Source organism: Panthera pardus, unplaced genomic scaffold (assembly GCF_024362965.1).
Source record: "Panthera pardus isolate Hobbes unplaced genomic scaffold, ASM2436296v1 HiC_scaffold_24, whole genome shotgun sequence".
Classification (NCBI taxonomy): Eukaryota; Metazoa; Chordata; class Mammalia; order Carnivora; family Felidae; genus Panthera; species Panthera pardus.
This window is the reverse complement of record NW_026526810.1, coordinates 134,240,976-134,260,413: the sequence shown is the minus strand read 5'-3', so window position 1 is coordinate 134,260,413 and position 19,438 is coordinate 134,240,976. Positions and strand designations below refer to the sequence as shown.

Here is a 19,438-nt window from a genome sequence, read left to right as displayed (position 1 = left end):
CTGCGCAGGTCTAGAAGCAGCCCAGGGCCCCTGCAGCTGGGTCCGGCACGATACCCTCAAATTTACAATGTACGCCGGGCGGGGGGGGCGGGGGGGTGGGGGGGGTGGGGGGAGGGAGTTGTGTTAAGACAGCGGCTTCCAAACAAATTAGGTGCAGTTTTTTCACAGGCAGTATCAATTATGAAATTAAGAAGTATTCGCTGCATCTCTGCCTGCAAGGATCTAAAATGGTGCCACTCACACTAACAGCATAGTTCCTACTCAAAATAAAACTAACTGCTTTTGTTTTCAGACGTTTCCCTAGAGCAAGAATACAAACCGCCCTTGTAACTTAGGCACCAAAACCACAGCTGCCGACACTCAAGCACTTTGTACCATTAAAAAGCAAGGCAAGTTCTTCCGTCTTACCTAGCAAATTCCGCCAGTTGTTTGGGGTCTGAGAGGTCAATGCCGGGTATCCCTCCAGGAGGAAGCTTCTTTCCTGTCATATACTCTGAGTAATCAGGAGGGGAGTTCTCTCCAATGATCTGCTCTTCAACCACTGTCTCATGGTCAATATCTTTTTTTTCATCTGAAACACGCCAGAAGATTATTTTTAGTGGAGCAAAAATGTATGCGTGGGCAAATACGTTAAAGAACTACAAAAAGGGCTTTCGCGAGCAGCTTCTGACGCGGCTGATTTACAGCCGCTAAGCCTCGTGTCTTAGCCACCCAGGCTTCCTCCTCCATCTCTTGAAATCCCGTTTCTGCTTGAAGGTCACCAAAATCTGCGATGCCAAACCTCTGTGCTAGTGTGGCCGTCTCAGCTGGTCTGGGATATTCTCCATTCCTGACTCCGCCTCCACTTGCCTGGGGCTGCTCCCACTTCTGGAACTGGCTTCTCCTCCCTCCGCCTCTCGGACTTCTGGTCTCTGTCTACCCTACACGCACCCCTGAAGCGGCCCCGCGGACTGGAAGCTCCTGCCCCAGCCTTCGCCCCGAAGCTGGCCTCCCGCCTCCCACTCCAGCCCCACCAGTTCTCGCTGCTATCCCCGTACTCTTTGCTCCGGCTTTGATGGCCTTTCAGCTCCTCTAAGGACTCCCAGCCCTTCACCCCGACCCCGTGGCCTGTGCTCATGCAAGTTCAGAATGACAGCACTATGCTTTTTGTCGGCTTCTCCCGCGAGACCACGAGGACGGGGTCAGTTCTGATCCCAGGGCCTTCAGTCTGCACATAATTGGCTCCTGATAAATACACGTTCCAAGAATGCACATCTCTACTCATAGGGCTTATCGTCACAAGTCCAACAGGTTAAAAAAATAAGGAATACTGACCCCCGTCATTAATATCCTACATCCCAGATAGCAAATCCTACTGATTTTTGAAAGGTCTTCTCCCCTTGCCCCATGGCCATCAAGGTAGCTCCTACCCTCATCTCAAACCTCAACGACCATCATAATTTCTTAATTCATCCTTCCAATTCCGTTCTCTGCTGTAACGATGCCCTGTATGCCATAAAGACCAACTGATGCACAAAATACAGTTGATGTATTTCCACCTGTGGCGTGAACCCTTGAGGTATAACTTAACATTTTTTTTTAATGTTTACTTAGTTTTGAGAGAGACATGCTGAGTGTGAGCGGGGGAGGGACAGAGAGAGAGGGGGAGACAGAATCCAAAGCAGGTTCCAGGCTCTGAGCTGTCAGCGCAGAGCTCCACGCGGGGCTCAAACTCACGAACCACGAGATCGTGACCTGAGCCGAAGTCAGACGCTTAGGCGACTGAGCCACCCAGGCGCCCCCAGATGCCTGCTAACTGAAAATTTCTGCTTCTTCATCAAAATGCTTCACAAACAGCTGTAACCAAAGGACTCTCCAAAGTGAAAACAGGCTTATTCGATTCTTACCTTTCCACCAGCTAAAAAACAAGACCAAAAACCAAATCAAACCAAACCCTACAGATGCCGTTACTGCTGAACAACTATGTTCAGCTGCTTAAACACACGGCTGACATCAGGGTATGTGGGCAAGATGCAGACAGAGGGTAGCTTTACTCGATTCCTTTGGTCATTATCATGTTCCGTCACTCCTGGCGATGAAAAGCACAGAACAGGACACTTTTAAACTTTAAGCGTCTCTCTTCTCCTACCACGCTTCATCTTAGAAAACGTTATTCATCACTGCAAGGAATCAGAAAATAGTAATAGCAGCCAACATGTCACTGAATGTTGACGTGGAGCCACTGTTTTAATTACAGCACGTATCGCCCTGGAAGTGGACAAATGAGGTCGTTCACGTTCCAGGAGAAAAGGCTGAGGCACCGAGACGCTAAGCAGCCGGCTCAGGGATAACTAGTCCAGTAAGGGGCAGGTGTGAACCCAGGAAGCCTAACTCTCAGATGTGTATACGTCACTGTTAGGCCCAAACGCCTGTTGTTCGGACCGAGAATGATCTCGACAACGTATCCCAGGTTACCTCTTTACAGACAAAGCAGCCTAGGGCAAAAATAGCTGCATGCCTTCAGGAAGGCCAGGCGACGTGGTTAATGATCCTAAGCTCGAGAGCTAGGTAGGACTCTGCACTGCAACCGGATTCTTTAACTTCTTCCCAGCACTGTCCTCGCTCCTTCACCTTCCAATCTTCCAATGGAGGCACAACTTCTCCGTCAACTTTCGGGTGCTACAGGAATGCTCTGAAGGGCAGGGGAGCTATGTTTCTTACGGACGTTCTGCGCTCCTGTTACAAGGATGCTAGCAAGGCTGACGATCACCGCTGCTCTGAGGAAGCTACTGATCGGGAGAGGCTAGGGCAGAAGGTGGCCGGCCAGCTCGGCTCCTGGATTAAAGGGTCACAGGCTGAATCATTCCTTGCACGGTTCAACACACATCAACTGAGGCCTCCCTATGCCCCTGGCACCGTTCCAAGGCCCCGGAAACCAAAGCCTCTGCCCTCACGGAACTTCTATTCTAGAGAGAGAGCCGTCCTGGTTGCGGCCGCTGCAGCACAACTACCACAGACTGCGAGGCTTACACAGGTGTTTATTGCTCACGGTTCTGCAGATCGAGGCGTCAGCCAATTCAGTTCCTGGTGAGGGCGCTCTTGCCGGCTGGCAAACAGCCTTCTTGCTGTCACGTGGCAGAGATGGCCATCATCTCTTTCGTGGCCCTTCTTGCAAGGGCACCAATCCCATCGTGAGGCCTCCACCTCATAACCTAATTACCTCCCAAAGGCCTCACCTCCAAATAAGATCACACTGGGGGACTTTAACGTCTGAATTGTGGGGGGACGCAAACAAGTCAAACGAGGAAATGCTTCCTCAGGCTCCAGACTTGGTTCTCAGCTCGAACACTGAAGGACATCAAAGGGCCCAGAAAACAGTCACTGACATCACTAAGAACTACAATCAAAACATGCATGAAATGAGTGTAAGTAGAGACTGACGAGTTTTACAATCCCCAAGTACAGCCAGTGAGCCAAACCCACCCTGCCAGCCTCCCCCACTCCCATTTTCATGGTTTCCTTTTTATTTCTTTAAAAAACTTTTTCATTAAATAGACACTAATATAATGTTGATCATTTTAGTCATCTGTAAATGTAACCATTTTAACCACTGTAACCAATTTATCCACCATAAATGTGCAATCAGTGGCAGTAGGTGTATTCACACTCAATATACATGCATATATTTACATTATATATCACTACTATGTATACCTGAAATTTCATCATCCCCAACAGAAACTTGGTGCCCATTAACAGTAACTGCCCCCTTCCCCTGGTAACCTCTCTTCTACTTCCTGTTTCTACAAATTTGCCTATCCCAGGTAACTTTTTTGGAAGTTTTTATTTTTATTTTATTTTGGAGAGCACGAGAGAGAGCAAGAGTGAGCGGGGAGGGGAGGAAGAAGAGGGGGAGAGGGAAGGAGTGGGGGGGAGGGAATGAGAATCTTAAGCAGGCTCCACACTCAGTGCAGAGCGGGATGCAGGGCTTGATCCCACAACCCTGGGATTGTGAACCTGAGCCGAAATCTAGAGTTGGACACTCAACTGACTGAGGCACCCAGGCGCCCCTCCAGATATCTTCTATAAATGGAATCGAACGGTATCTGTCCTTCCACATCTGGTGTTTTCACTGAGCACAATGTTTTCAAAGTCCATCCATGTTACAGCATATACAAAAATCCCATTCTTTTTCATGGCCGAACAATATTCCCATGTGTACACACATTTTGTTTATCCATCCATCTACTGATGGACACATGAGTTGGTTCCACCTTTTGGCTGCTGTGAATAATGCTATGAACGGTGTGCACATATGCCACCTACGTGGGGCTCGAACCCATGAAGGTGAGATCGTGACCTAAGCTGAAGTCAGATGCTTAACTGCATGAGCCACCCATTCAAGTTTTATTTTGGAGGAGGACTACACATGCCTGGGTTATGAATCAGATGGGTGGGTGGGGGTCGTTAAGGATGTTAAGCAGGCCTTCTGAGTCTCTTGCTTGCATTTCTGGGAGGATGCCATCAGCCAAGTTAGAGAACGATGGGGGAAAGACGTGTACAGAGGACCTGGAATTCTGCTTTAATCTGAGGTATCTGGGAGACACCTAGTGGACAGACTTCAAGGAGATACTAGGATATGCAGATGTGAGGATAAAAGAAATCAAAGCTAAGAGAACTACATGGACATTATTGGCATGTGGACGGAGTTTAAAGCCAGAGAAATATGGGGCGCCGGGGTGGCTCGGTCGGTTGAGCGTCCGACTTCGGCACAGGTCATGATCTCACAGTCTGTGGGTTCGAGCCCCGCGTCAGGCTCTGTGCTGACAGCTCAGAGCCTGAAGCCTGTTTCCGATTCTGTCTCTCTCTCTCTGCCCCTCCCCCAGTCTCACTTTGTCTCACTCTGTCTCTCAAAAATAAATAAATATTAAAAAAAAAAAATTTTTTTTTAAATAAATTTAAAAAAAAGCCAGAGAAATCTATTATAATACTATCTATTGGAGAAAACAGAGAGAGGAGATGGCTCAGAATGAACATCTGAGTGATTTCAACATTCAGTGAATGAGGAAGACGTTTTTGCAAAGGAGACCTAAGGAATTCTGCCCAGATGCAGGAAGAAAACTAGCTTTGTCTCGCGAGCATTGTACTCAGTCACTTACCAAGTGAAAGTGACACACAGTCAAGGCAGTCTGTACCGAATATAGACAATAACCACGTGGTCTGCGCGTGTTGCAGACCACAATCACACGGATTAAAGACAATCTGCTTTTGATGACCACTCTACACCTGCAGTTCTCAACAGTGTCAGTGACAACATTCTGGCCTCGTAAGATCTTTTGTTGGGTCTTTCTAAATAATTGCTGTATGCTTTCATAATATGTATTTAAACTTCATGTTATTACGTTTGTTACTCATTCCTTAGTAAAGAGCATTACACGAAAGTTAACTTGCTAAACTCCTTGAAGACCACCAGCACACAGAAATCATCAAAAGGGCCATTAAGGATTAAACAACAAAATGTCAGGAAATAAACTATTTATATAGAAAAAAAATCACATTAAAAAAAAAAGCTGCTACAGAAATGACAAAAGACGCTAGGTTTTATGGTCCGAGAAATCAAAGACAATGTTTGCCTCATTTTCTCCAAGAACTGGACACACACTAATGCAACAGATCAAAGAATGTCAATGTCTGCTATTTTCTGGTCATTTAATCTCATTTTTGCAAAAGAAAACTTTGGGGAGTTTTTGCCAACTATAAATTTATGATATAATACATTTACAGGCAGTAAGTACATATGTGTTTGCCCCTTAGTTCAAAAAACACATTAGTGAAATGTATTATTTCTTTTTGTACGGTTTTATTAAAAAATGTTTTGCTGTTATGTATTCAAATAAAGAAAAAATTCACTCTCTGCACTGGCCACTATTTTAATGTTTCATTTCATAATTACTACTGAAACAGGTTTGCCCTGTGGAGGGGGAAAGTATTAACTGATCTGCTCTGAATGTCAAGTATGTTACGGACGCCTACTGGCTGGTGTGTAATATCAAATACACACCTGGGCCAAGCAGACTCACGAAGCAAAAGTATCTAAATCTCCTCTACAAATTGCTGCACATATAGATGCCCCTCTGGAGTGTTCCCTGAAGGCGGGACTTAGCTAATTCTCTCTGCACGGTTTCAGGGAGGCAAGCGAAGTCTCACCGCAGTGAGTCTCTATAACGGGTTTGATTTAAATTTAGGATCCTGAGAACCAGAACACAACTGCACAAAAAAAGCAAATTAAAGCCAAATTTCACAGTTCCTATTTGGAAAAAGCGGAGAACACAGGTCACTGCTTCAAAGGGGGGTAGTGCGGTAGGAAAAGGCGTAATGAGAACTTCCAGTCGAAACTGGGATCAGGTTACTCCAGCACCCATGAACGGTGGCCACCCGCATATGACCTACAACCGACAGAATGAAGTAAACTGACCTAAGATGGAAGGGAAGAAAAAACAAAATCTAGCCAATTCCACCCGTAAATGGGGTACACACTTTGTATTCAAATGGTTTGGAAGCAGATGATCTTCCCGAGGTTTGGTCAAAGGGCCAAGGGTAGCCTCACACTGTGGCTCATGCCCCGGGTCCCTCTCCTCATCTGCTCCTCAGACACGCCTTTCATCATCTCACACCATTGTAAGAAGGGTGAGGGACGCCTGGGTGGCTCAGTCAGTTAAGCATCTGACTTCGGCTCAGGTCATGATCTCGCAGTTTGTGAGTTCGAGTCCTGCATCGGGCTCTGTGCTGACGGGTCAGAGACTGCAGCCTGCATCGGATTCTCTGTTTCCCTCTCTCTCTGCCCCTCAAAAATAAATAAATAGTTAAAAAAATAAATAAATAAAGGACGAGTACAGTACCACCACAGACAGTTACAGACGTTTTGTTTTTTTTTTTAATTTTAGAGGGGGTGGAGGGGCAGAGGGAGAGGGAGAGAATCTCAAGCAAGATTCACACCGTCAGCACAGAGCGCTACGTGGGGCTCAATCCCCACAATCCTGGGATCATGACCTGAGCCCAAATCAAGAGTCGGACGCTCAACTCACTGAGCCACCCAGGCGCCCCCTGTGAGACATTTTAAGACAGAAACCACATCCACATAACTTTTAGTACAGCCAAAGGTTGTAACTGTTCTATCATTAGTTACTCTTCATCAGTAGTTTTAGGCATGCGTGGTTTCAGGCCTCCGCTGGGGGTCTTGGAATGCACCCCCACAGATAAGAGGGAACTTATATAAATATCTATAAATACGCCTCTGTCCTAACCCTACCTCCCAACTGCTCAGTTTTCTTCTACATCACCAAAGCACTCATCACTCCCATCCTAGTTTGAGAGGCAAAGCAAAGAGACTCAAAATAATTTCAAATAGTAGGACTGGGGCCCTGGCTAGCAGCTCAGTCAGTGGAGCACGTGACTCTCTCTTGGGGCAGTGAGTTCGAGTCCCACGGTGGGGGAGTAGATAGTACTTAAAAAAAAAAAAACAAAAAACAAAAAACAAAAACTTTGAATAAAGACTCAAATATATTAAAAAAAAAAAAAAAAGGACAGGATTAAGTAGCTAAATATTTGGAAAGGCTGGAAGCACTCTACAGGTCCTAGGTCCAGGTAAGAGGTGTAAAAAGTGGAGCTTGGGCACTTGGGTGGGTGGCTTGGTAGGTTGAGTGTCTGACTCTTGATTTCTGCTCATATCATGATCCCAGATGGGCTCAAGCCCTGAGTCAGGCTCTGGGCTGAGTGTGAAGCCTTCGTAAGTGTCTGTGTCTGTCTGTGTCTCTCTCTCTGCTCCCCTCCCTCCCCCATCCAGGGGTGCCTAGGTAGCTCAGTCTGTTAAGCGGCCGACTTCCGCCCAAGTCACGATCTCATGGTTCATCGGTTTGCGCCCCACATGGAGCTCTGCACGGACAACTCAGAGCCTGGAGCCCACTTTGGATTCTGCATCTCCCCTCTCTCTCTGTCCCTCCCCCACTCATGCTGTCTCTCAAAACTGAATAAACGTTAACAAATTTTTTTAAAAATTCACTCTCTGCCCCTCTTCCCTGCTCAAGTACGTGCCCTTTCTTTAGAAGAAAAAAAACAAACACACACACACAAAAAAAACCCGTGGAGACTCACCTGCCCTCCCCACTCCAACCAAACCAGCCCTCTCACAACAAGTTATTCAATGTCAATGTCGAAGAAAAGCTACGTGGTAGCTACAAACTTGTAGCTTTGCCCACCTCTTACCCTCCATCTACATCCAGTCTGCTCTCCAAAGCCCAAGCCTCTTTCCTGCAAGAGACCTTTCATTCCTGTTACTAAGCCTTACTTGCTTTCCTCGTTTCTGAAAAAAAAGTAGACAGACCATCTCTAAGGCTGAAGCCAGGGAAAGCTTTAAATGGCAGCCACTATGTCTGGAGCACAGCAAGGAGGGAGCCCAAACACCATCCCACGTCCCCGACCCTCCTGGGTGTAAGGGGAATAATCGTAGGTCCTACGCTTGATGATTTTTTAAAGAATGGTGAACTTCTGTTCAACTGGAGAATGCACGGAAAGGCCGTGGAAAATCCAGAATCGCCTTCAATTAGCTTTAAGTCTTCACCTGTCCTAAAACACCACGTGAAATTCTGGACACCAAGCTGGTTTGGAAGCTGCACATCATCACTCAGTGGGCCTCTTCATGTACAAGCAGTGTTTTAGAATTCAGTCCTCAGAAAGGCTGGACTTCTCTGGAAGCTTTCCTCATCTTAGATCAGCAGTAGCACTGTTTCCCTTTCCACCTTGACCCACAGGGAGCTCATGAGGGTTGGCCCTGAGGCTTCCTTTTTCCCCCTGGGATCCTGATTTTCTATTTTCACCAAGGCACACGTGTATTTACCTACTTACTTATTTACCCAGGTTGGCTAGATCTTGTTCCTCCACACCTTTCATCTCAGGTCGTCAACTCTGGTCTGACCCTTCGACGTGACTTACGACAAAAACGACATTACCGACTGACCACTGCTATCACCCAAACCTTCGCTGGGGAAAGGGGGGAGCGCTAGCTATTTGAGATCCAGTGCTAAGCAACAGGCAGAAATCACTCACAGGCTGTTTCCACTCCTTCCCCACTAATAGAGAAAGACAGGATACTGTCATTTACTGCCCACCTGGCTTCATGCTGCAACTGCCATATTCCTCAAGGCAAACAAAACCTTGAAGATATTAACCCCGTGTCTTTGGTCTAAGAAATAAGCCTCAGAAATGTCAAGTCATGTACTGGAAGAAGCATAGTTAAGCGGCAGGCCTAGGATTTGAAAGTAGGATTGACTGAAGTCCACGCCTTTCCTAAAAAGGGAACACTCCTCTGCCCTCGCCTCACCCTTCATGCTTCTTTTCCACCTATGCAGTCATGGATGATGATGGTATTCTGGTCTCTAGGCCATGATTCTACCTTACTGTGCAATTTCCATGCACTCAGTTATTTACCAAGGACCTTCTATACGCCTAGTGTTATACTAAGGCTGCAGGGTTACAGGCCCCAAACTTACTCTCTAGAGGAAGCAGACAGAAGCAAGTTAAAGAAAAAAGCAATAATTTCAGATAGTGTTCCAAAGAGACTCAAACAGAATTAGGAGAGTCAGAGTGGAGGACCAGGAAGGCCTCAGAGCTGAAATGTGAAAAACAACGCAACACAAGAATGTGGAACATGTGGGGTCCCCGCACTGGAAGCAGAGGTAAGAGCAGAGGAACAAGTTCAAGGAACGGAAAGAAGGCTGGTATGGCTGGAGCATAAAGGGAGAGGAAGCAGGAAAGGAAAGCACGGGCCCGATCATGTGTGGCCTCATGATAAGGAGTTTGGGCTTTAAGCAGCGTGATGAGAATCTGCAGGACATGTGTACGTGTGTGTGTAAACACAAACATACTTACCAAACCATTAAACATTTTTTTAAATGTTCATTTATTTTTGAGACAGAGAGAGACAGAGAGCATGAGAGGGGGAGGGGCAGAGACAGAGGGAGACACAGAATCCAAAGCAGGCTCCAGGCACCGAGCTGTCAGCACAAAGCCCGACATGGGGCTCGAACTCACAGCCTCACGACTGGGCCACCCGGGTACCCCACTATAACCATTTTAAAGTCTACAGTTTGGTTGCATTAAATATATTCACACGGTTGAGCTGGAAGGGTTTTAAAGCAGGGGAGTGAATGAAGCCATCTGATTTAAGTCTTAGAAAATTCAGAAAGGTATAGATAGTGTGTGCCTAGATCCCCAGAGGTGAAATCCAGAAGTCTGCACATAGTCCTTGTTAAGATTAATACAGGAGCCATCAGCACTAGCACCAACTGTGAGTGAGTTACCAACAAAACAAGAAATGAAAAGCCAATTGTCAATTTGGAGAAGTGGCTGCGGCTCCCATCCCTCAAGGCTTCTGGGTGCTTATGAGCTAGAAGACCTAGAAGGAAAAGGGAGGATGGAGTTGAGACCCACAAAAAGGCTGTGAGGTACCAGAAATTCTGTAGTTTGTGACTCTCCTAGAAGAAACAGGGTCCGGGGCGCCTGGGTGGCTCAGTCAGTTATGCATCCGACTCCGGCTCAGGTCATGATCTCACCATTGGTGGGTTCGAGCCCCACGTCAGGCTCTGCACTGACAGCTCAGAGTCTGCTTGGGATTCTGTATCTCCCTTTCTCTCTCCCCCTCTCCCCCTCGCACTTGGTCTCGGTCTCTCTCTCTCTCAAAAATAAACATTAAAACAAAATGGGTGAGGGGCGCCTGGGTGGCTCAGTCGGTTGAGCGTCCGACTTCGGCTCGGGTCACGATCTCGCGGTCCGTGAGTTCGAGCCCCGCGTCGGGCTCTGGGCTGATGGCTCAGAGCCTGGAGCCTGCTTCCGATTCTGTGTCTCCCTCTCTCTCTGCCCCTCCCCCGTTCATGCTCTGTCTCTCTCTGTCTCAAAAATAAATAAATGTTAAAAAAAAAAAAATTAAAAAAAAAAAAAAAATGGGTGAGGGGGGACCACCACCACCACAAGAGACGTGGTCCAGGTTCCAACAGAAGTGCTTCCAGCACGCCTATAGCAGGCTCCTTCCCTACTGCACACTTCTTACATTCAAGGGAAATCGTTTACCCAAGAAAAAAAGAGCCCATCGCAACTATTTACATTGTCTTCATGTTTAATCGTATCTGAGACCACTGTGTAAGACCAAAGTGATTTCATGGTTGTTAAGAATTTTAGTCAGGGACACTCTAAGGGCACTCTGACTAAGCCACCAGGGTGGCTCGGTCGGTTAAGAGTCTAACTCCGGCTCAGGTCACGATCTCATGGTTCGTGGGATGGGGCCCAGCATTGGGTTTTGTGTTGACAACTCAGAGCCTGGAGCCTGCTTCGGATTCTGTGTCTCCCTCTCTCTGCCCCTTCCCTGCTCGCTTGCTCTCTCTCTCACTCCAAAAAAAAAAAAAAAAAAAGAAAAAAAAAAAAACCAAAAAACCTCTAAAATTTTTTTTCACTCATTGGGGAAGCTGGGTGGCTCAGCTGGTTAAGCTCAAGTCATAATCTCATAGTTGGTGAGTTCCAGCCCCACATCGGGCTCTGAGCTGACAGTACAGAGCCTGCTTCGGATTCTCTCTCCCTCTCCCCTGCTCACAGGCATGAACGTGCGCGCGCGTGTTCTCTCTCTCCCTCTCTCTCAAAATAAGTGAATGAACTTAAGAAAAAAAAAGTAGGAAGAAAAAAAGAATTTTACTCAAGTTCCTAATACCTCATTCACCAGATCACTTTAAAATTAGAGTTCTGCTTTAAGAAAGTGAGTGTATCTCCCTACTGTCATGCAGGAGTTCAGAAAGTAGAATTTCTTTGTTCTAAAGGAACTGAAAATGCTGTTAGGGATCCCCCAACTCTAAGTCATTTGACAAAGAAACCAAGGTCAGACGTTAAGATTCCAACGAAGATACTTTGGTCAGTGCCCTCTAAAGAGGAAATCTGATGCTTGTTACTAATGATTCCCAGAAACCCAGGCTTGCTATTATTGATAATTACCCACAAAGTTAAACAGAATGGGACCTACTAACATAAGGTACTCAGGAATAGGAAACGGTTCTCCTGTGTCATTAAGTCCCCCACACATAGACAAGTACCAACTCATACAGCACAGTCAACTAACTTCCAAACCTACGCAGCACATCTTCCTAATGTTCCACGAACCGTAATGAAATTATTACCGTCAACCTCCAAACAGTGTTTCAGATGCCAAATTTTAAAATACGAGATCTGAATGTTTACCCAACAATACTATAGAATACAACCCACGGGTAAATATTCAGATGTAAAAATTGTAAGTTTTCACTTTTAGGTCCTACATGTATGGGAAGGAGTAAAAGCAGAGTTCAGAGAATGGTCCCCCGGGAAGAGCGGATCAGGGGTTAACACAGGAATGCAGAGCTTAAGAAATGTTCATTCTAATAATTGTTTATACTCATAACAGGCCCTAAATGTCTCAGCCTTAAAACCAACCCACCTTACTAAGCAGACTTCAACAACAACAAAAAATAAAAAGCCTTTTGTAAGTATCTGTCCAGGAGTCTAGCGTACGTTTTCTAAATTATTACTTCATTTATTCTCTTTCAAGAGCCTAAAATGCTAGTTGTAGGTACCGACCTTTTCCTGATACAGACTTTTCCTTTCCCACCAGGGGGAGTCAGCGGTTGACAGTGGGAGGAAAAGGAAAGGCGAGTAACCTGGGGACAGTCTGTGCCAGCAAGCCAGGCTTTCAGGACTACCAGGTCAGGAATCAGGATCCGTGACTTCGCCTGCCCTATGTAGGTCGCAAGGTTGACAAGATCACTTTGGAGGGCTTCCCTAGCTTGGCTCCATGGGAATTTCTATGCACAGCATCTCAGTTAAAGATAAACAGCAGATAAAAAAGGACGAGGTGGAAAACCCACAGGAGTGGCAAATGGTCAGGACTAGTAACTTTTAGCAAACCTGAACTTCTTAACATGTAGAACTGAGAGAAAATTAAATACTTTCCAACTTTCTTTCAATCTACTGATTTTAACATCAACGGTTTTCGAGTCTTAGATGTTTTACTCAATCCAGTACAAAGCACTTCTATATTTGGTCTAACATAAGATAATTAAAATACCAACAGCCTTGAGTGAAGGTCATAATTTCTGCATACCCGAAACCTCAAGATTTTAAAGCCTTCTTAGTCTTTTCTCAACACTAAAGGTCTTAAATACTCAGCTTTTATCATGAGCTTCCCTATTCGGCCCAATGATTAAGTGGTTTAGCATACAGTAAGCTCTATAAAATAGGATGTCACTCCCATACAATAATGATGACAATTTAGGGAAAAATAGACATCTCAGACTGTGCCCTAAATCTAGCAACATGGCAATGTTCACTAGTCATACTGCCAGGGAAAAAAAAACAAAAGTAAACACGGCCTTAAAGCAATGGATTAAGGATGTTCAAGACACAACTGAAGAGCGATGAAATACTGAAACATACATAGCATATGTAGCCTTACTGGGCCTACATCTTCTCATCTGCAAATTTAAGCAGGTCCTGCTCTAGTATCTACACAATGGAAAACTATTCAGCTTTAAAAAGGAATAAAGTACGTTCTACAATGTGGATGAAACTTGAAAACAGACTAAGTCAGACACACGAGACCACAGAATGTAGGATTCCATTTAAATGAAATGTCCAGAATGGGCAAATCCAGGGAAACACAAAGTAGATTAGTGGTTGCCAGGGCCTGGGGGGCGGGGGGGGGGGGGGGGCAGAGGAAAACTGGGAGTGATTGCTAATGGGGTTTCTTTCTGGGATGATGGAAATATTCTGGAATTAGCTAGCGGTGATGGCTGTACAACCTGGTGACTATAGTGGAAGCCACTGAACTGTGCCCAAGTGAATTACACCAGTTAAAAGAGGAAACAAAAAAGTTGATTTCTAAGGACCTTTCAAGTCTAAAACTACTCTAGTATAGAACCAGTAGATTCCTTTGCTGTCACTCCATTAAAAAGATGCCAATCACACAGATTGTTGTTACTCTGTGGGAAATTAAAGTAAGACGGCATACAAGCAACAGAAACCCATAAAATCCAGATTTGGCTTCCACAAACATGCTGGCTCCCACTACTTTTTTTTTTTTTTTAACTAAGAGGTACTAGCGAATAACTAGAGTTCTGAGAATACCCTGTGTACAATTATTTTTATGAAGACTTCACGTAACTAAGCTTGGACTTGGGCAAAACTGTCACGTCACAGCTCATTTCCAATCTAAAGGACTTTTCATGAAACCACACTGTAGTTAAAACTCTCATGCCTGGGATCAAATGAGATTTGGTGGTGAAAGCACTGAGCACATTGCCTACCAGTCAGCACACAGACACGTAGAAATTCAGCCTAACAGTGAACCTGCTTTGATTTCTTCACCTACTATCAATTATCTCCTTATTTCAGTTCCAAAGATTACACTATATTCAGAATCTGTACTTGGGACGTGCACAGTTAATCACAAACTATTTAGCGTCTCTTTGGTGTTAATTCCAAACCACAAGGACAAGGAAGAGGGATAGCTTACCGCAAAACATGTCTGAGGAAACAGGCCATACTATGTTATTGCCATCAAATATTTATAATCAGCTTTATGTACAGAGTCCTCTGTTATGCAGACAACTAACTCTGCAAGGAAATGGGCATTAAAATAACCCCAAACTGTTCAACTCTGTAAGCAGCCACTTACAGGGGAAATAATGACTTTTCAACGCTGACTTAATTGTAAATTACCTCCCATTAGTCAGGCCCCTCAAATGCCCCCCCACCCCCCGCCCCACTGGCTGACTTGATAGGCATCACTTCATCAAGTAAAGCCTCCATTATCAAGTTGTCTGGGTATGGGAAAGCGGGTAAGCAACTTGGTAAGATCAAGGACAGAATATATAACGCCCTGGTTTTCTAAATTCCTGTAAAACCAACATGTCCTCACTGTGAGAAAAAGTAAATTTACTTTTATGTGGTGGGTGTGTCTTTAGGTATCTAATACCTAATTTCAAATAGTATCCTGATTCCAGCAAAATTCAGTAAGAATTCATATTAATGGAAAAACATGGCTTTTAGTTTCCACACGATCGGTGTACATGCGCTCATTCTTAAGCCACCAGAATCTACAGAAGGTGCTCTGACAACCATCAAGTAAGTTGGTGGACAGGTCTCACGTACCTCCGACTAAACCCAAACTCCTAAGACCTCCACAAGACACTCTGAAATCCAGAACAGCAGCGCCTATTAATACCTGCTATCGAATTCTGGCAGCAACTCGGATCCCTTTGCTCGGTCCTCGGAGTCCCAGATCCGTCCGAGGTTAGCTAGCTCGGCTCGGGGCTTGCAGGAGCTACAACCAGACCAGCCTTCCCTACCGGCCTTTTCACCTCGCGCTTCATTTGTTCCTCTCAATTGTTAACGATCTTTTAATACTCAAGGGTCATCGCGCTTGGAGGCTCCGTCCAATTCTGAGAATTTATGAGACAGCGGTAAAGTAATCCTGGGAGAAGGATTCTACAACACAAACTTGGTACTACGTGTGACGATCTTCACAAACAGAAAATTAACTAGCCATGGCAGGATCATTCTCAGTGTAGTTACTATCCCGGCAATTTAACTAGATAGCGTGTGAAAAAAAGAACAAGATGCCCACAGGAGAAAAAGCCAGCTTTTCCATGGTTATAAAGTTTAAAAAAAAAAAAAAAAAAAAAAAAAATCAACACGCAGTAAGTCCCTTTCGCTCTAGATATTTTCTTTGGCTTCGTAGAATCTCTTCACGGGGAAAGAAAGTAGATGGCCTTCTGTCAACTAAAATTCGTGCAAAGACTTAAAGTACTCGACTTTATTTAGTGACAAACGTCCCCAGTCGCGTAGATAACCGACCTATTTGCAACGCGCCGAACCCGTGGCAAACTGAAACTTCCCCAAACGTAAAGGGTTAAGAGCAATCTACAAAACCTCGCGGACCCTCGCCCCGACGTGCTGCGGGGGGGCGGGGGAGGGAAGCGAGGACCTCGCCGGCAGCGCGGTGACAGGCCCCGGCGGCGCGGAGCCTGCACACGCGGGCCCTACGTGCCGCCCAAGTCCCGCCCCACCGAGGCGAGCGCGGGGAGCACGGGGAGCGCAGCCGCGGGCAGAGTCCGGCCTGCGCGCCGGGCGTGGGAGCGGAAGGCGCCTCTCGGGAGCAGCTGAGGGTCCGGGGAAGGGGAGGGGAGGGGAGGGGAAGGGGAGCGGGGCGGGGCCGAGACGCCCCCCAGAGGAAGGCGGGGGAAAGGCGACGGCGGGCGGCCCGGCCGGGCGCGAGCTCCGCGCAACCCGGCCGAGGCCCGCCCCGCGCCCCCCCCCCCACCCCCCACCCCCAGGCCTCGCGGGGAGCCAGCCGGGCGGGGGCGGCGGACAACGGGCCGGCGGCCGTCCGTTGGCCCCAGCGCGCCCCGCCCCGCCGCGCCGCCCCGCCCCGCGCCGCGCGGCCGCCCCGCCCGGGGAAACTACGCCATTGCGGCCTAGCGGGCGGCGCCGCGCCTCCCGCCGCCATCTTCGGCCCGCCGGCCCGCCGGCCCGCCGCCCCCGCCGCGGCCCGCCATCTTTTGGGGCCGCCATACTTGCCCTGCGAAGAAGATGGCGGCGCCCATCACACACATAAAACATGGCTTCCCTTCAAAACAAAAACATCCCGGGGGCCGGCGCGCGCCGGCGCTCACCTGAGGACCACATGGTGACCGAGAATTCGCCCTCCAGGGTCTTGATCTGCACCTGCTTCTGCTCCCACTTCTTGTTGCCCGCGTCCGCGCCGCCCGCCGCCCCGGCCCCGCCGCCGAGGTAGCCCTTCTTGCCGCTCTTCTTGCCGCCGCCCTTCTTGACGCGGCCGCCGCCCGACGACGACGAGCCGCCGCCGCCGCTCTTGCCGGCCGCCGCCACGGTGACCAGCGTCTGCTCGATGTAGTCGTCGTCGCCGCCGGCCGGCGCGGGCACCGGGATGAGGATCTGGTCCTCGAAGCCGTCCTCGGCGCGCAGCCCGTCCGAGTCGTCGCCGCCCACCACCTCCTCGCGCGTCTGCACCAGGATCACCTCCTGGTGGTGGTGCACCTGGGTCGGGTCGTCGGTGACGAGCGGCTGCAGCGCGATCATGGGCGGGTGGTGGTGGTGGTGGTGGTGGTGGTGGCCCGCGTGCCCGTGGCCGCCCCCGCCGCCGTGGTCGCCGCCACCGCCGTCCTCGTCGTCGTCGTCCTCCTCTTCCTCCTCGCCCACCACCGTGGTCTCGATGGTCTCCACCGGGATGGTCTCCACCTCAATCTCGTGCAGCTCCACGATCTCGGCCGGCATCTCCGAGCCGTCCGTGGCGATGTAGAGGGTGTCGCCCGAGGCCATGGCTGAGGGCTCCGCCGCCACGGCCGCGGCGGCCTCCGCTCCGGGGCTACGGGCGGGCGGGCGAGGAGGCGGCCGGCCGTGGGGAAGGAAGGCAGAGGGAGGAAGGCGGCGGGCGGGCGGGCGGGGGGAGAGGGGGCGGGCGGCGGGGGGAAGGGGCGGGCGCGGCGGCGGCGGCGGCGGGCTTCCCCGCCTCCTCGCCTCGGTGCGCCCCGCGCTCGCTCGGCCGCTGCTCGCCCCGGCGCCCCGCCTCGCCGCGCCTCGGCCGCCCGCTCTGGCCGCGCCTCCTCCCGCCCTCCGGGCCGGCGCTCCGCTTCCCCCTTCCTCCTGCGCCTCCGCCTCCTTCCACACAAATACCAACTCCTCACCCCGAGCCCAGATCTCGCCGCCGCCGCCGCCGCCACACTCCGCTCGGGCTCGGCCTCGCGAGACTTCCGCGCTGGCCTCGGCCCGCCCCGCCTCGCTCCCACTCGCCCACTGGCCCTCTCGCTCCTCCCCCTCTGCCAATCGATCTGCCCGTTCGCCGTCGTGGCCCCGCCCACTCACCCGGGCTCCTCCCGGATTGGGGTCGACGGGGCGGCCCCCGCGCGCGCCGGATGGCCGCGGCGCGTGACGTCAGCGCGCCGCCACCGCCCGCCGCCGAGAGTCGCGCGGCTCCCGCCCTCCGCGGTGCCACAGCAGCGAGACCCGCCGCCCCGGGCCCGGGCCGCACTCGGGAGCGGGGCGTCGCCGCTGCAGCCGCCGCCTCGGGAGCCGGTGAGCGGTGCGCGGTCCCCGGCGCCGCGGGGGAGGGGGCCTGCGGGAGAGGGCGGGGTCGGCCGCACGCGGGGTCTAGGCAGGCGAGCGGCCCGGAGGACGCGCGGGGGAGCGGGCGGCGCGCGCGGGGCGGCCCCGGCGCCCAATAAAGTCTGCTTTGATGAGAAACGCCTGTGCCTCCTTTTTCGCGTCGGGTGGCGTTTGCTCTCGGCGCCTGGCTCCCGGCGGGCGATGGCGGCGGTGAGTGTGCAGGGCCAGGCGAACAAAGGCGGGCGGGCCGCAGAGGAGAATGGCCGTGGGCCTCCGCGGGCCCGCATCTCGCCGCGAGCGCCCTTCCCCGCGAGGCGCGGGGCCCGGGGTGCCGAGCGCAGGTGGGCCGCGCCGGACGGCCGGGGCGGGGCGGCCGGGCGGAAGCGGCGCGCGGAGCCCCCAGGTCCACCGTTGGGAGGATGTCCGTTATCCTTTTGTGACCCGCGGAAACCTGAGACGGGGCCGTTGGGTGCCCGCTTCGCTGTAGAGCTTGGAACCACGGGGGCCCCCGCCGCTCGTCGTGTCGCTCGGCTCCTTGTGGCTTTCTAGAATTTCCTTCTGAGCTTCCCTTTCTTCGCTCTCCAGCCAATCAGTGTTTTCCTTGACCACCGTCTTCACCTATTTCTCACTTTCATAGACACTCCTCCCTTTGCCCACCAGGCTTTGCAATTCGTCTCATCCTTTAAAGCTCCCCCGTTTCTCCATTCTTCGTGCAACAGAGCCTGGATTTTTCCTGGCACGAAATAACGGCAAGTTCAGCCTTCCTGAATGGCTGGTGCAGCGAGGTGATTTTGCCCTTCCTCATCCTTTTGGTCGACCTGACAGTTGGTTTAAAGCAATAAAAATAAAGACTCCCTGATTTTTTCAGAAAATCTGGGAAGGCGTGTCTTTGTTTGCCCAGTTTAATGCCGTGCAAATTCATTGAATGCGTACGTTCTCCACGCTTATTCCTGGAATAGTGTTCCTGCAGTTGAAGCCCATCATTGTTCTGGACTGATCCATCAGTTCTTAGGTCCAACTTGTTAAAACAAGCAGGTGTCTTTGATAACATATTAGAGAAAAGTTGATTCATTCTGATTAACAAGTGACTTGATTTAATATCTAAATGCCATTCGACTTGACTTTTGAGAATTTCAGCATAAAGAGTGAAAAATGAGATCATTTTCTCTTTGCATCTGAGTTTCAAAACCTGAGTAATTCCCCTTGGAGTTCTGCACCCACACAGCTTGGCAAAGTGAAATCTGTTGAAATAAGTCATTTCTGGCTT

General features: G+C 49.7%; 2 protein-coding genes across 2 annotated transcripts in view; one reads left to right on the top strand and one right to left on the bottom strand.

The window, feature by feature from the left end:
* YY1 (YY1 transcription factor) overlaps positions 1 to 17,510 on the bottom strand; it is a 29,502-nt gene extending 11,992 nt beyond the window's left edge. Inside the window, exons 1-2 of the mRNA XM_019462252.2 lie at positions 16,722 to 17,510; positions 409 to 571 (exon numbers count right to left, since the gene is read on the bottom strand). Coding sequence (XP_019317797.1) covers positions 409 to 571; positions 16,722 to 17,388 — 830 coding nt within the window. The 5' untranslated portion in view covers positions 17,389 to 17,510. The remainder of the gene's footprint in view (positions 1 to 408; positions 572 to 16,721) is intronic.
* A 478-nt stretch (positions 17,511 to 17,988) lies between these two features.
* The window catches only part of DEGS2 (delta 4-desaturase, sphingolipid 2), a 69,533-nt gene continuing 68,083 nt past the window's right edge, over positions 17,989 to 19,438 (top strand). Inside the window, 1 exon segment of the mRNA XM_053889806.1 lies at positions 17,989 to 18,381. Coding sequence (XP_053745781.1) covers positions 18,373 to 18,381 — 9 coding nt within the window. The 5' untranslated portion in view covers positions 17,989 to 18,372.